At 38.2% G+C, this 17,991-nt stretch overlaps 1 protein-coding gene across 1 annotated transcript in view; it reads right to left on the bottom strand.

Annotated features, from left to right (window-relative positions):
* Positions 1 to 17,991, bottom strand: part of LOC126473581 (nuclear pore complex protein Nup50) — a 41,281-nt gene that overhangs the window by 21,239 nt on the left and 2,051 nt on the right. Inside the window, exon 3 of the mRNA XM_050100726.1 lies at positions 12,836 to 13,557. Coding sequence (XP_049956683.1) covers positions 12,836 to 13,557 — 722 coding nt within the window. The remainder of the gene's footprint in view (positions 1 to 12,835; positions 13,558 to 17,991) is intronic.

The following is a 17,991-nucleotide window of genomic DNA, read 5'->3' as shown; positions in this document are numbered from 1 at the left end:
ATTATTTGCTTGACGTATTCCAATCTCTGTCTTCCTCTACAGTTTTTGCCCTCTACAGCTCCCTCTAGTACCATGGAAGTCATTCCCTCATGTTTTAGCAGATGTCCTATCATCCTGTCCCTTCTCCTTATCAGTGTTTTCCACATATTCCTTTCCTCTCCGATTCTGCGTAGAACCTCCTCATTCCTTACCTTATCAGTCCACCTAATTTTCAACATTCGTCTATAGCACCACATCTCAAATGCTTCGATTCTCTTCTGTTCCGGTTTTTCCACCGTCCATGTTTCACTACCATACAATGCTGTACTCCAGACGTACATCCTCAGAAATTTCTTCCTCAAATTAAGGCCGGTATTTGATATTAGTAGACTTCTCTTGGCCAGAAATGCCTTTTTTGCCATAGCGAGTCTGCTTTTGATGTCCTCCTTGCTCCGTCCATCATTAGTTATTTTACTGCCTAGGTAGCAGAATTCCTTAACTTCATTGACTTCGTGACCATCAATCCTGATGTTAAGTTTCTCGCTGTTCTCATTTCTACTACTTCTCATTACCTTCGTCTTTCTACGATTTACTCTCAAACCATACTGTGTACTCATTAGAATGTTCATTCCGTTTAGCAGATCATTTAATTCTTCTTCCCTTTCACTCAGGATAGCAATGTCATCAGCGAATCGTATCATTGATATCCTTTCGCCTTGTATCTTAATTCCACTCCTGAACCTTTCTTTTATTTCCATCATTGCTTCCTCGATGTACAGATTGAAGAGTAGGGGTGAAAGGCTACAGCCTTGTCTTACACCCTTCTTAATACGAGCACTTCGTTGTTGATCGTTCACTCTTATTATTCCCCCTTGGTTGTTGTACATATTGTATATGACCCGCCTCTCCCTATAGCTTACCCCTACTTTTTTCAGAATCTCTAACAGCTCGGACGATTTTATATTGTCGAACCCTTTTTCCAGGTCGACAAATCCTATGAAAGTGTCTTGATTTTTCTTTAGCCTTGCTTCCATTATCAGTCGTAATGTCAGAATTGCCTCTCTCGTCCCTTTACTTTTCCTAAAGCCAAACTGATCGTCACCTAGCGCATTCTCAATTTTCTTTTCCATTCTTCTGTATATTATTCTTGTAAGCAGCTTCGATGCATGAGCTGTTAAGCTGCTTGTGCGATAATTTTCGCACTTGTCAGCTCTTGCCGTCTTCGGAATTGTGTGGATGATGCAAGTCAGATGGTATATCGCCAGACTCATATATTCTACACACCAACGTGAATAGTCGTTTTGTTGCCACTTCCCCCAATGATTTTAGAAATTCTGATGGAATGTTATCTATCCCTTCTGCCTTATTTGACCGTAAGTCCTCCAAAGCTCTTTTAAATTCCGATTCTAATACTGGATCCCCTATCTCTTCTAAATCGACTCCTGTTTCTCCTAATATCACATCAGACAAATCTTCACCCTCATAGAGGCTTTCAATGTATTCTTTCCACCTATCTGCTCTCTCCTCTGCATTTAACAGTGGAATTCCTGTTGCACTCTTAATGTTACCACCGTTGCTTTTAATGTCACCAAAGGTTGTTTTGACTTTCCTGTATGCTGAGTCTGTCCTTCCGACAATCATATCTTTTTCGATGTCTTCACATTTTTCCTGCAGCCATTTCGTCTTAGCTTTCCTGCACTTCCTATTTATTTCATTCCTCAGTGACTTGTATTTCTGTATTCTTGATTTTCCCGGAACATGTTTGTACTTCCTCCTTTCATCAATCAACTGAAGTATTTCTTCTGTAACCCATGGTTTCTTCGCAGCTACCTTCTTTGTACCTATGTTTTCCTTCCCAACTTCTGTGATGGCCCTTTTTAGAGATGTGCATTCCTCTTCAACTGTATTGCCTACTGCGCTATTCCTTATTGCTGTATCTATAGCGTTAGAGAACTTCAAACGTATCTCGTCATTCCTTAGTACTTCTGTATCCCACTTCTTTGCGTATTGATTCTTCCTGACTAATGTCTTGAACTTCAGCCTACTCTTCATCACTACTATATTGTGATCTGAGTCTATATCTGCTCCTGGGTACGCCTTACAATCCAGTATCTGATTTCGGAATCTCTGTCTGACCATGATGTAATCTAATTGAAAGGCCTTTTCCAAGTATACCTCCTCCTCTTGTGATTCTTGAATAGAGTATTCGCTATTACTAGCTGAAACTTGTTACAGAACTCAATTAGTCTTTCTCCTCTTTCATTCCTTGTCCCAAGCCCATATTCTCCCGTAACCTTTTCTTCTACTCCTTCCCCTACAACTGCATTCCAGTCGCCCATGACTATTAGATTTTCGTCCTCCTTTACATACTGCATTACTCTTTCAATATCCTCATACACTTTCTCTATCTGTTCATCTTCAACTTGCGACGTCGGCATGTATACCTGAACTATCGTTGTCGGTGTTGGTCTGCTGTCGATTCTGATTAGAACAACCCGGTCACTGAACTGTTCACAGTAACACACCCTCTGCCCTGCCTTCCTATTCATAACGAATCCTACACCTGTTATACAATTTTCTGCTGCTGTTGATATTACCCGATACTTATCTGACCAGAAATCCTTGTCTTCCTTCCACTTCACTTCACTGACCCCTACTATATCTAGATTGAGCCTTTGCATTTCCCTTTTCAGATTTTCTAGTTTCCCTACCACGTTCAAGCTTCTGACATTCCACGCCCCAACTCGTAGAATGTTATCCTTTCATTGATTATTCAATCTTTTTCTCATGGTAACCTCCCCCTTGGCAGTCCCCTCCCGGAGATCCGAATGGGGGACTATTCCGGACTCTTTTGCCAATGGAGAGATCATCATGACACTTCTTCAATTACAGGCCACATGTCCTGTGGATACACTTTACGTGTCTTTAATGCAGTGGTTTCCATTGCCTTCTGCATCCTCATGTCGTTGATCATTGCTGATTCTTCCGCCTTTAGGGGCAATTTCCCCACCCCTAGGACAGGAGAGTGCCCTGAACCTTTATCCGCTCCTCCGCCCTCTTTGACAAGGCCGTTGGCAGAATGAGGCTGACTTCTTATGCCGGAAGTCTTCAGCCGCCAATGCTGATTATTTGTCAAAATTTAGGCAGTGGCGGGGATTGAACCCGGGACCGAAAACGTTTTTGATTATGAATCAGAGACGCTACCCCTAGACCACGGTTACATGATATCACCATTCAATAAATCTCTCCAAAAGTGATCGATACTCGTCTCAGTCCTCCTGTAGTTTGCACAGAGATCAAGATTCAAAAATATCTCATTGCTAAGAAGTAGAACGAATTATTTCTCAACTTTGTCACAGTCCTTAGTACTTGTCCAATTTTCTGAAGATAATTTCTACAAGGCATTCAAGATTCTAGCCCTGCTAGTTCTTGGGCTGTTGTATATCACAACTGGATCACAAAAGCTTATTATCTACAAACACTGTATTTCAAAGGTGAGTTTAGGAGGAGGTCTGAGTACATTTCGATCAGAAGTCCCTGCACTCAGTCCTGAAAGTTAAAATATCTTTGGTAAGCACTTCTACTTTTCTGAGATCAGACAATTCATGTCTACTGCAGGAATAAGACCAGCTTTATAATTAAGTTTTACATCATACACTGATTTCGTACTTCAGCCTGAACAACTGAGACATTACATCAGCAAGCAGAGTTGACAAAGCATTGTACACAAAAGGTGCACCAAAACAAAGCTAAAAAAAAAGATATTTTAGACAGCAGCAGAGGATCTTCAAGATATTTCAACATCGCTGTCCAGCTGTAAGCATCTATTTTAATCTCGTACTCCTTTACTTTCCCCGCAGAAGTCTTTAGAAAGGGGATGAATTTTACACCCTGGTCAACTGCATCCTTGTCTTCCATCCAGCACATGGAGCAAAATTTTTTTAGGGAAGGGTGGATTTTTACATTTATTAAACCTTTTATAATCAGTTCTTCTTGCAGGTACGTTCTTCAACACATTATAAAGCAAAGTCAGAAAAGGTACAACACCCCAGCCTTTCAGGCTGTGTTCTTGAAAAATCTGATGAATTGCATGAAGACCACAAGATCCCATAACAATAAAAGCCGATGCACTATCCCCATGAATACTCTTCAGATAAAGACAAAAATCCTTCAACAATGCCTGATTGACACTAGGTCCAATCACTGATAAGTGAAGCATGTTGGTAAGATTCAGATCAGAAGTCTCCTCTTAAAACCATCCAACATATCAGCAGCAGTGGTATGAAACGCAGATGAAAAATAGTACATTTCAAATTGTCTGCTAACTTTGTGCAATATTCATTTGCCACAACTCAGCCACCTTGTTAAGTCTCTCATCAAATAAGATTACAAAAAGAACGTCCCCATCAAGATGTTCACGAATATTTTTCCTAAAATGCGGAGCTAACCCATGAACAATACTGTATAATGTCTTGGTCCGCCCAAGTTGCATCTACCTAGCTACGTTATTGTTAGGGATCATGACTGGAAACACAGCAGTCTGCTTTCCTGTAGTAGAAGAGAACACATGATTTTTGACAGCCTGCGAAGTCCATAATATTTCCACACTGGTAACATCACCCTGAATCAGGTAGTTTGAAATACGGCTGCTAGCCCATGCACTGTTAAAGCAGTGCGTCAACTGCTAGTTGACGCAGCATTAGTGGCAGTGGTGGAGGTGATGCTGCACTGCAATAGCTAGGAGATTGACAAACCGACCGCGAACTGCGAGCTTCCAGATTCACCAGTCACTGATCTTATCAAATGTCAAGGCAGCATCTTCATTATGCCCAGTTATCTTGTCAGGTGACAAGGAGCAATATCTGGAAGTATCAGCACCCTGAAAACAATCAAATATCCACAAATAAGAACAATGACATGATCCTTGTGATACTACATACCTTCCAATCTTTAAAATTCAAAAGTCAGGAGATACAGTTTTAAAAAAAAAATCAGGGGGCACAAATGATAGAAAATTGCGGCTCATTTTCAGCCTAGCACTGAGACAACTGATGTGAGTCTTTTCATGTGAATTCAAAAAGTTGTATAATGGCTATAAAAATACAAATAAAAACACTGGAACTAACCAAAGCATCAATTCCATATCCGTTATCTGTAGTGTAGTTCAACAGCAGTAACACGTTGGGATGTTTCTTTGACCATTTCTCCTATGATTGTAACAGTTCTTGTTCCTGCAAAGCTGTATTTTTTCACAACATTGCTATTTGGTAACATTTTCCTGAACAGGTCACTCGCGTAGTCAGTCCAATTAATTGGCAAATTGTAAATGATGTACATAATTACTTAACATTTTCTCTGTGGTTTGGAACACTGCTTTTTCCACCATGTGATATAAAAATGTCACATCAGCAAAGACAAGATATCTGCATGGTAAATAAAGAAAAGCGTGAGGTCATCCACGGAGTACTAAAAGAAATCCATCAATTTCAGTTACAAGATAAATCACACGAACCTCAAGGCTGTCAATTCAATTAAATACCTAGGAATTACAATTATGAACAACTTTAATTGGAAAGACCATATAGATAACATGTGGGGAAGGTGAACCAAAGACAGCACTTTGTTGGCACGACACTTAGAAGATGCAGCAAATCAACTAAAGAGACCGTCTACAGTAAACTTGTCTGCCCTCTGCTAGAGTATTGCTGGGATCCTTACCAGATAGGATTGATGGAGATCATCAAAGAAGTCCAAAAAAGAGCAGCTCGTTCTGTATTATCGCAGGATAGGGGAGGGAGCGTCACAAAAATGATACACCAGCTGGTGTGGTAATCATTAAAACAAAAGTGTTATTTGTTGTGATGAGAACTATATATGAAATTTCAATCACCAGTATCATCATAACAAAATAAATCAGAGTGTGAATGGAAATATTTAGGTGTTCGTTTTTCCTGTGCGATAATCAAGGCAGAATGGTAAAAAAATAATCTAAAATGCTACGATGAACCCTGTGTCAGGCACTTAAGTGTGAATTGCAAGCTAGTCATGTAGACAAAGATTATAAAATGCAAACAAGGATTTTTCCTTGACATAATAATGCATGGAAACTGTTGTAATATTGCTCCCAGAAAACAAAATGAAAATGTTTAAGATTGGCGGATTTAAAAAATTGTTGAAATGAGTGCATTGGTTGCAGCAAAGTAATATATTGCTGTCATTCCTACAAATTTGTTCACGCTGATGACTGTTGATTCCTCGATTACAATGTTGTACATGCTGTCACCGATATCCTGTCGCATATTTTCCACAAAACAGGGCCTTAGTACATGTTTCATAACGACACTACACTTTTTTCTATGTATCTGAAGTTTTCTGGCAACATCATTGTTTGAATTTACTCACATACAACTCACATCACATAAAGGCAAAAAATGGAAGGGAACCCTCAGCTTGATTCAATTTTACAGATTCTTTCATGGTTTTCGAAGATATTTTTGTTTAAGGTGCTGCAGCTGTCTTGTGTTTTTTGTGCCACTATGGCTTATGTGTCAGCATAAGATGCTAACAAAGTACTATGACATAATTTAGAAGATGCTCTTGTGTCAACGCCAAAAATTCTTTCAGACCAGTTTGCAAATTTACTATCGCAAAGCCATTCAGCATAACATTTCTGGGCTTACTGTGCCTTTACAATACCCACGTTTAGTGCTAAAATAATATCCATTTATGAAAAAAAAAACAAAAACACCACATTAATGCAGGTGCTATAGGTATGCACAATGTATGCAGGTGCAGATTTATCAATACTAGAACACATGACAATACTGGAACGAAGATAGAATACCATTTATTATAAATACATTAATAAATAAATGTCGTGTGACTAGGGCCTCCTGTCAGGTAGAATGTTCACCAGGTACGAGTCTTTCAATTTGACGCCACTTCGGCAACTTGTGCATCGATGGGGATGAGATGATGATTAGGACAACACAACACCCAGTCCCTGAGCGGAGAAAATCTCCAACCCAGCTGGGAATTGAACCCTGGTCCTTAGGATTGACGTTTTGCAGCGCTGACCACTCAGCTACCGGGGGCGGACATTATAAATATTTACGTTATATAAATTCAAGAGCTAGTAGACATTTATAAATTAAATAGTGTTGTTTTCTATGTATTCAATGGATCAAGACATTTTAGAAGTAATTTTACTGTAAGACCGTCCTAATATGTTTAAAATCTCCCGTAATTCCCACTAGCCACTAGACAGGCACTCAAAACCACTAGATTTAGTGGGAAAACCACTAACTTGGCAGCGCTGGAATAGTGGCAACACACAAAACGCAAGTCCACATGGAGCACAAAACTGAGCAATATGAGCATGCATTCTACAAAATGCACAGAAAAGAGGAAAAAGTACAATTTATTACATGTCATATGTGACTTTCTGATTTGTACGAACTCTGAGGAGTACATGAATTAAAAGACTAATTAGCAAGGGATTTTCTACAACTGGCCAAAAACCGAAACAATGGATATTTAAAACAACTGTCTTCGCCACCATTACCTAAAAATTGGGAGAAATAGTGGAATAATTGGGAGATTGGAGAAAAGCTGAAAATCTAAGTCTCCCGCCTAAATCAGGAGAGTTGGCAGGTACGGACTATTAGAGAAAGAACAGTGGTTGTCAATAGTTGGTTGTGTCCAGCTTCAGAATGCACGCATGATGCAGACAACATTAATCACCCCCTTATCTAAAAAGGAGGCAAAGAGGAGCAGAAACAGTGGGAAAGGAAGGCAGCAAAGTGTACCCTGCTGGTCCTCCCTCTTCAATGGAAAGCTAGTGGCAAGTTTCCATAATGAATGCCAAAACTTGATATTAGAAAAGGATAGGTTACATCAAGCTGCACAAGGGTATGTCGAAAATGCCTAAGTGAGTCTGTCACTTTTGAGTGCCACTCCGTTGGCAAGATTTCCCATCTCACCTGACGTTCCCATTCTCTTCCTTTACATTTTAAAATATTGTTGGAATACTCTTTTAATGGCCTAACACAGCACCAAAACAGCAGCGGGGAAAAACGAAATGCAGTCGTTGAAGATAAAATCCCATTAAGGTCAGTAAGATGCTGTGCAGCCTTTAAGAGTCCACGCATCATTTAATAGTCTTAGCACTTTACTTACCGAAGATTGATGAGTATCCACTGTCTTCTTGACCGCCATGACTGCCTTGAAGTGCTTAGCTCCTTCCACACGGCTGATCACATTCATCTTCCCCGTGTTGCTGAGAGCACAAGACTTGCTGCATACAGTGTGATACACCTGGAATACTGACGTCTTGTGTGTCTTGATGCCCTCAAACTTCCAATCATTCGGCCATTCAGCACTGAATTTCACCTTGCTTGGTTTCACCATGATACACTACTAGAACATTGTGGGAGCTGCCACATGACTGAGGACAGAAAGTTGTTTGTTTATAACACTCCTGCAACAGTCAAAAGCTGGTGTGCCTTTGAAGGCGAGGTGCCACACAAGAAACGAATTTTCCTGAGGAACCACAGATATTTCCAGCAGATTCTTTGATACCTGTAGCCACTGCCTGAGTGTTTGTCGAGGCCCGGTTTTGAGACTCTACCTGCAGAATGTGAGAATAAAATACTCACAGCATCCCCCATGCCTCAAACAGTCTGAGTTATCGAAACGAGATTTTGGCAAATGATAGCACGGAAATATCTGAGTATTTTTCTACATGATAAGCACGTAGAATTTTCTTGTTTACCATGTTACGTGAGTAACTGCAGACTTATGTAGTGGAATGCTGTAATTTTTTTAAAACTCCAATACCTGCTAAAATGAGAATTAGTGTGGCTTTGCAACAATTTGCAACAAGATAAGTTATCAACTTTTAATAAACCAATGCTTCAGGATTCTGTGATAACTGCAAGTGCATTAGGATGTTAGCAAGGTGGCATTACCCAAACTCCACATTGTTTTGCCAAAGAAAGTAAATTTTAACAAGGAAACAAACGAAATGTAGCTGTTACTCGAAACTCACCACTCCTGACTGTGTGGTTCTCATGAGACAGCAAGTTTTAATTGCTACAAATATAATGAAGGGGCTGGACCAATGACCATACTGAAAAACATAAAATTGTACTAAGAGGTGAATGAAAATTTTCTAGACAGTATTCCAACTGTGGACCACAGTGCTGTTATCAAAAACTATATTACAAAAATATGAAATGAAGTTTCAGAAAAAAAAAATTTGTTTGTGTGACCATATTGTCCATAGCTGCTTCATAATAACTGAAGATATTTTAAATCTGTCTTTGCAGCTAGGGTACAAGAAGCAATAATGCCAAACAAGGAAATATGTAAAGAAAAACTTGCAAGCAGGCAGTGTTTTCTAATGTGTGCAAACATCTGAAGTATTAACATCAACATCTTTTGTAAATGAACTGTTTTAGATGGAGAAAGCAAGCCAAATGGTATGTGTGTTTCATTACGATGACTGATGTCATTTTATTTCAATAAAAATGAAACACATTTGGTGATAAAATATGCATTTCTTTGGAGTCGCAAGACATTTAAAATAGATTCACTGATTTCACAATTAACCTCAAGGCAAAAGTAGGCCTCTTGAAAAAGTGTATAATGCGGAGAACAGGTGTATAACCAACTCAATAAGTGGCCACCAATAAAATGACGGTTCTGCTTTATTCTTTATTGTAGGTTATTACCCACAGTGTTATGTCTATTATTTTACAGGTACTATGCGGTTTTTCTTTCAGAAATATATGAATACACAGCATACAAACCAACTGCGACTGCCACAATTTTCTTCTTCCTATCGTCCATACTTTCTAATATAAAAAACTACTTTTGAAAGTGCCAAAATCTACTAGAACAAATAAAATGTCTATAAAACATCGCACTGTACAATGTACTTCTGGCCAGCCAGTTGTAATTCCTGAAATCCATCCCCCTTGGCCTCTGGCCTGTTGAGAAGCACCGCTATCCCGGGCCTGTGGATAAATCACGAATATCCGCCACATTACACCACAAACAAACATACTCAGCTTGTGGGCAGTTCGATGAGACTAGATCCAGCAGGCAGGGTTAGTCAAGGGAAAACACACTAAACAAGAAGATTACATATTGGATAACCACAGCGACTGCATAGAAGCGATGGAAAAAACAGATGCCTATAAATATCTAGGATACAGACAAAAAATAGGAATAGATAATACAAATTATAAAGAAGAACTAAAAGAAAAATATAGACAAAGACTAACAAAAATACTGAAAACAGAATTGACAGTAAGAAACAAGACAAAAGCTATAAATACCTATGCTATACCAACATTGACCTACTCATTTGTAGTAGTGAAATGGAGTAACACAGACCTAGAAGCACTCAATACACTTACACGGTCACAATGCCACAAATATAGAATACATCACATACATTGAGCAACAGAAAGATTCACATTAAGCAGAAAGGAAGGAGGAAGGGGATTTACTGACATAAAAAACCTACATTATGGACAGGTAGACAATTTAAGAAAATTCTTTATATAGAACGAGCAGAAACTAGCAAAATACACAAAGCAATCACTCATATAAATACATCGGCTACACCATTGCAATTTCATAACCACATCAACAACCCTTTAGATCACATAACGTCAACAGATACGAAGAAAGTAAATTGGAAAAAGAAAACCCTACATGGCAAGCACCCGTATCATCTAACACAGCCACACATTGATCAAGACGCATCCAACACATGGCTAAGAAAAGGCAATATATACAGTGAGATGGAAGGATTCATGATTGCAATACAGGATCAAACAATAAACATCAGATATTACAGCAAGCATATTATTAAAGATCCCAATACCACAACAGATAAGTGCAGACTTTGCAAACAACAAATAGAAACAGTAGATCACATAACAAGCGGATGTACAATACTAGCAAATACAGAATACCCCAGAAGACATGACAATGTAGCAAAAATAATACTTCAACAACTTGCCATACAACATAAACTAATAAAACAACACGTTCCCACATACAAGTATGCACCACAAAATGTACTGGGGAATGATGAATAGAAATTATACTGGAACAGAACCATTATAACAGATAAAACAACACCACATAACAAACCTGACATCATACTCACCAATAAGAAGAAGAAATTAACACAACTAATCGAAATATCCATATCCAATACAACAAATATACAGAAGAAAACAGGAGAAAAAATTGAAAAATACATCCAACTGGCTGAGGAAGCCAAAGACATGTGGCATCAGGATAAATTTGACATCATACCAATTATATTATCAACTACAGGAGTCATACCACACAATATCCACCAATACATCAACGCAATACAGCTACATCGAACCGTATATATACAACTACAGAAATCTGTAATTATTGATACATGTTCAATTACCCGAAAGTTCCTAAATACAATGTAACATATACTGTACAGTTAAAAAGGAAGTCACGCTTGATCAAGATCTGCGTCACTTTCCATTTTTCACCAGACATAACGTCTGAGACAAAAAAAGTAATAATAATAATAATAATAATAATAATAATAATGTTGATGACGATGGGTAGCAACTCACCGTAAAGATGACCACTGAGCCACAGACAGGCACATAGATAAGACAAGCACACTGTCACAACTAAATTTACAGCAATAGACTTTGTCAGAAAACAAGGGCGCGCACACACACACACACACACACACACACACACACACACACACTGTCTCCAGCTGCTGCGTCTACGGTCTCCGAGAACCACATCCAAACCAACCACTGCTCACACCTCCTTGCCTCTTGTTGGCAGCTGCTAGGCTAGAGGCAAGAAGTGGTGGCAGTGCTGACTGCAAGCAGAGGGGAGTGGTAGGAAGGGGAGAAACAGTAGGAATGAGTAAGTAGGGAAGCAGCGCATGTACTCAGCAGCACCCAGCCAGTACTGATGCTTGACATCTCAGTAAAACAGATCATTTTATCTACTGACACGAGACAAAAATGAGATTTTCCAGTTTTCTTTTCACATTTCCCTGAGTCATTTGAAATTCACAGATATTCCATAATTTCCAGAACTTGTGGCAACCCTGAGTAAAGATATTTTGTGGTACATGATATAAAGCTGAAATAACTGCTTTAAATGTTCAAAAAGTAACCGATTTTTTTCTGAACACATCATACCCACTGGCTTTGCCAGTCAGTCTAGATCAGGCCCAGTGGCGTATTTACATGTTTCGTGCAGCAGTATTGTCAATGCTCACCAAGGGGTATGATGGGAACAATGAGGGTGTGTTAGCTGCTGTTCTATTCAGCCAATAAGAGAGCAGCTGACATGTTTCGAAGCAAGAGACAAAGGTATAATACAATATTTCCGTGTCAATATACAACAATCTCTAACACATTCAGAGTAAATGATAAAATATTTGTGACAACCAAGATTATATATTTAATTACTGTCCATTTCAACACAGCAATTTAAACCTGTTATTGGTGCACAGTGAAGCCACAGCCCCACAATTTATGACATATTCTAAACAAACAATCAAATATTCGTGAAAAGGGTGAAGAGAATGGTTTCCGATTCACTGCCTCTTTCCTTGTGTCTTGTTGGTTGCATGAAGGTAACATGCCAATGGCTATGGGTCACTGAGCAATGTCAACCTATGAGCAGTACAGAAACACCGCCAACACATGCTGGCCCTGATCTAGACTTTAGACTCTTTCCTTATTTTGTTTATTCTTACAATAAAATTACAAATAATCATCATGAATATCATTCATAAATTTGTGAATCAGAATCATACCTGCCAAAGGAAAACTGCAATGGTGGCTTATTCTTCTCTTCAGAAGAAGACAATGTTGAAGCCTGTGTTGGGGACACAAGTTTCTGGTTAAATGGAGACAGAACAGAGCTGCTTGGAGTCTTAGAGGGCTCTTCCTGGACATTTTTGTTGTCCAATGTCTTTGTTATAGGAGGTGTCGAAAAATAGCCACTTGAACTGAATTTGTCTCCAGAACTTTTTAATCCAAAAGAAAAATTAAATGATTCTTGTGCAACACTTTTAATGTCTTTAGGTGCTGCAGGTATACTCCATGTTTCTTTCTTGGATGGTTCTGTATCAACATTTTTTGATGTTGTATACTTGTCTTCTAGGTCACTGAGATGTCTTTCATAGTCTTTGAACACTGGTGTAAGTATACAACATGAATTTCTTTCCACATGCATTTTTATCCACTTTGACACACATTCATTAAGTGCCCTCAAATCTGCATAAAATTCCTTTGGTTTCTTTGTGTATCTGTCCATATCATTTTTACCTTCAGCGTCCTTTCTAGTAGACATTTCATTTGAACTTCCTTTCAAAACTCCATTTTTTTGTTGTATAGGAGCACTGGAAGATTCTTTTGATGATGAACTTCTGTCAGCTGCTGCTGTTCCGCCACTGCCGAAATTGAAGGTGACTGTACTTGTACTGGTAGGCATTTTAAATCCACTGAAGTTTGCAAACACACTTTTTGTCTCACCCTGAAACAGAAGTGATGGCTTGATATAAAAGTTTTCCAAGCATCGTAAGAATTGATAGCTATTGACATGATTTTGACGAATCACATTAGAGTAAAAATCTCTCTCTACCTTTAACTCAAATGGTAGAAAGCATGCCTATATCCCAAGTACTACATCCAAAAGGCTAAAATACCGACAAGCAGCAATACACACCACTACAGAACTTGTTGCGAAAGCATTTGATACATGCTGTAGATGGGAAATGTGGATCCAGCAACACCACTACCATGAGTACAAACTAACCTATACACCTGCACTAAAGATGGAAGACTTTGATGTACATTTAAGTACGTGGAAGATGGCTACTATAATCTGCACAAAAGACGAAGCACGCAAGGATTTAATATGGAACAAATAGTCCAGTCAAATAGCAGATTTTACTTGCAAAAGGTGGGGTAGAATATTTTGTTTTTTTAACTCATTCATATGGTTGGAAAAATTGGAAAACCAAGTTTTGCAAACTAAATTTATGTCGGCCGCTGAACTTTCTGTAGGGGAGGGAGGGAGGGGGGGGGGGGGGTAACTGAAAATTTCACACTTTTTTCAGTTTTTTTCAAAAATCTCAGTTTCTTATCCTCTTAGCACTTTGGTATATATTTCCTTTTTAAAAGAAAACAAATTACATTACATACTGGAATTGAACATCTCACTCTGCGGTATTCAATTACTCCATGTGCAATCTGGTGGTTCCTGATCACCCATATATCGTGATTCTGTAAGCTTATCACGATCAAATTATACTGGGGACTGAGAGCTGGCTGGAACCCAAAGTAGAAAGCTCCAAGATATTTAGTGATTCACGGAATGTATATCAAAAAGACAGATTAGGCACCACAGGAGGGTGTGTGTACATTGAAGTTGACAAAAATGTTATATCTACTAATGTCAAATTTGAGGTGACAGTGAAGTCATAGCGTATAACAGGTCTAAGTGAAACCAAGTTAACAGTTTGTTAAGTAAGGTTGTGGTTGGGTTTTATCAGTAGAAAGATATATTTGACAACAAACTAAAATATATACATATATCATATATGAACAAAAGAAAAATGAATTATATAATTCATACTACATCCAGTCAACTACAGTGTTAATAACTGCTTGGCATCTCCGAGGCACACTTGAAACCAAGTTTTCAATGTATTCACATGGAAGAGACCTCCAAATGTGTCTAATCTGGGTTGTCCTAAACCAGTCGTACACAAGGTCAGAAACTTCTCCCACTTTGACCACACTTCCTCAATCATCAGTTCTTGAAATGGCAGATATTACAACCATAATGTCAGCATCATCTTGTGCTGAGTCCACCTCAATGCTAAACTCTAGAGATTCCTTTTTAAGATGTGTGGTCAAGTGATTCTTTCATTCGTTGTACAAAACTCGTCTCGGGGACTTAGTTTACCATCTATGATTCAACTACAACTTAACCGAAGAATGTTTTCTACATCTATGCATCCTCCCAACAAACTGTGCTACATTGCTCTCCCTCACATGGTTACCCATCAAATACAATTGCAAATGAAGATAAAAAATGTCACTGCAAGTAATAAATGTAACTTTGGACTACTGATTTGAAGTAAACATTTTGAGGCCAAGTTACTTTGTGTACAAGGTACCATCCACCAGCGATAAAAAATTTATTCAGTGCCAAAGTCCACATCCTTCACTGGGACCAAAATGTAATAGAAAGAAGATTTTGTTGCTTTTCACAGGGCTTTTTCAAGTAGCTAGTTCATATTACAGAAGTGCTTTTAATTCTCTTTCCATTAAACAAATCTTTTGGACAAACCGGAGTAACTTTAGTGTTCTCATGTTTTATAATATTGACGGCAGGAAGGAGAGTCACAACTTTTTATTTTCTATGGAACTTTACATGCTGGTAACTGTAATCAATAATTCTTTTCATCCTTTCACTCCCTATTTGTGATGCATGTAACACTTTCAATTCTCCACACTGATGACGGAAATTATAAAATCACTTTCAGTGAAGGGAAGCAGTAGTGAAAACCAATCAAGCAAGTTTTTCCAAGTTCATATCATATCGATCAATGTGACAACTACTTCAGTTTATGTTTTGTTCTAAGTTACACCGCTCACTTCACAGTATGATTCAATTTCTGCACTAATGTCCTGCATGTTACTCACAACTTGTGTTCTGTAGAATGTCTGTCAATCAAGATTTCCAGCTTCACTACCAACTTGAGCTGAGGGAGGACATTTCAACTTTTCCAATACTTTTCTCAGGAAGAAATGTATTACAGGGAGTAACACACATTATGTCTATCAGTGCATAGAAAGTACCAGGTCCATCTTGAGTGTTTACATTGAAATCTGCATTGTCATACATAAATTGGCAAAACATGTCACTGTTTCTTTCGTTGTTAAGCTGAAGGATGAAAGATACTTGTAATAGGGCTGATTCAGTGTAAGATGCTGCGAAGCCAAGGGCGGACAAAACCAGAATGAAATGTTTTGAGCCAAGCTTCCTGTGCAAGTGTGTGCTAATTGCAGTCAAGAGGGATGAAATAAATTAACATGGCCATGAAAACTCACAAGCAAGAGAAATGCACATTTTCTCCCTTTTTTTTGGGGGGGGGGGGGGGGGGAGATTGTGATAAGTGAGATATTCGATTCCAATGTATAACATAACATATAATGCATTTCTACTATATAAATGGAAACTGAAGTAAAAGAGCTCAGAAACATGGTCCCTTGGCATTTTGCGTGAAGTTTGAAAAATTGATTTTTTTGACAGACTGTAGTGCCCTTGGTATTGGGTGTAGAAATAAAGTTTTTGTAATTAAATCCATAGACAATTTTGTGCCCTTTTCAAAAGTAACTAGATCCCAAAGTGCTAGGAGTGCACGAAAAGAGCATCTTCTGGAAAAAAAAAAAAAAAACAACTGAAAAGTCCAAAATTTTCAACGTTTTTCGGCTACAGAAAGTTTAACCAACATAAATTTTTGTTGGCAAAACTTGGCTTGCCAATCTTTCCAATCATGTGAACAAGTCAAATAAATAAATAAATTCTTCCCTATTTTTGCAGGTATAGGCTTTTTTCTGACAATCTGACTAGACTGAAACTGCCCAATAAATCTATCAGTCGTGGCAAGACACATTAGACCATCCCACACTTGCAGGAATATTCTTTCACATTATATCCAGGCAATGCTAATATTTCCTGAAACTTGACTATACATGCTGTTGACTGGATTGAGAATTTAATATTGTGTTTCTACATTAAACTATGGTACCACACTGTATTATACTCACAATTTATGCTTTATTTACTTTTCCTTAATGCTACTGACTTATGTATCTGTAACTTAATTTATACTATCACAAAGTTTACCACCACAAGCTAAGTAAATAAATACAGTAGAAATAATCCGACTAAAACTGTCATAAAATTGTTTAGTTAAATATGAACCATGTTGTTAAAAAAGTACAGTTCACATTTATTGTGATCTGTACAGTAACGAAGCATTTCAAACTGTATATGAAAATGAGAAAGCATTTATGCATTGCTCTTCAATATATGAGTTTGCTATTCACTGGAAACAGAAAGAATGATTTTAAAAAGTTTCAGGAGAAAATATTTACAACAGAAAAACACTAATGCCAGCTTACACAGCACAGTGGCACAGTTTTAGTCTCACTTATGTAGTAAATTACTTCTTTCAAAATTATACTGGTCTGTTTCATGTGTTTGTACTGAATGACTAACATATATTTGAGTACAGAATAATTAAAACCAAGTACTGGTCTCAAAATTAATAGAGAAATATGCTCTGAATTGGGTAATGGTTCCACAGTGACCCCCTTTCCATTTTTCATACTAGTAGTGTGACATTTTATACACTGTGTACCAAAATACCTAATTGGAAATTCATCTATTATGGAATAGAGATTTTATGAATTCACTCTGCAGTTTTGGTGATTTATATTGAAAAGTGTGTTAAACATACAACAAACATACACCCTGGACTACACTACAGATCTTTTACCTCAACTTTTATTTTAAATTCACATTCATTGCCTATGGCAACACTCGCGTCTGTTACAGATCAGTCTGTGACCACACCCAAGATTTCGAGAGTATCACATTATCAGGGTCAAGAGGGATATTTGATAGTAGTTGTCGGCTCCAATCAGCGACATAATGTTGACGGCTGATTATGGTGTGTATTTTTACAGTCCAGTTGATAGCTGGTGAAGCCAACGAACGTGGTTGCAAAAAATTTGGTTGTGGTGACATATGTACCTAAGTTAATTTGGGAGGAGGGAGGCTACATATCATGTTACAGTCACCACGTTGTTTACATCATTTGTGTCATGTTTTCTACACCACTGGTAAAAGTCAACAACTAGTATCGAATACTCCTCTTCATCCTGCTAC

This window comes from Schistocerca serialis, chromosome 4 (genome assembly GCF_023864345.2).
Source record: "Schistocerca serialis cubense isolate TAMUIC-IGC-003099 chromosome 4, iqSchSeri2.2, whole genome shotgun sequence".
Lineage (NCBI taxonomy): Eukaryota > Metazoa > Arthropoda > Insecta > Orthoptera > Acrididae > Schistocerca > Schistocerca serialis.
This window is presented reverse-complemented; position numbering and strand designations above follow the sequence as displayed.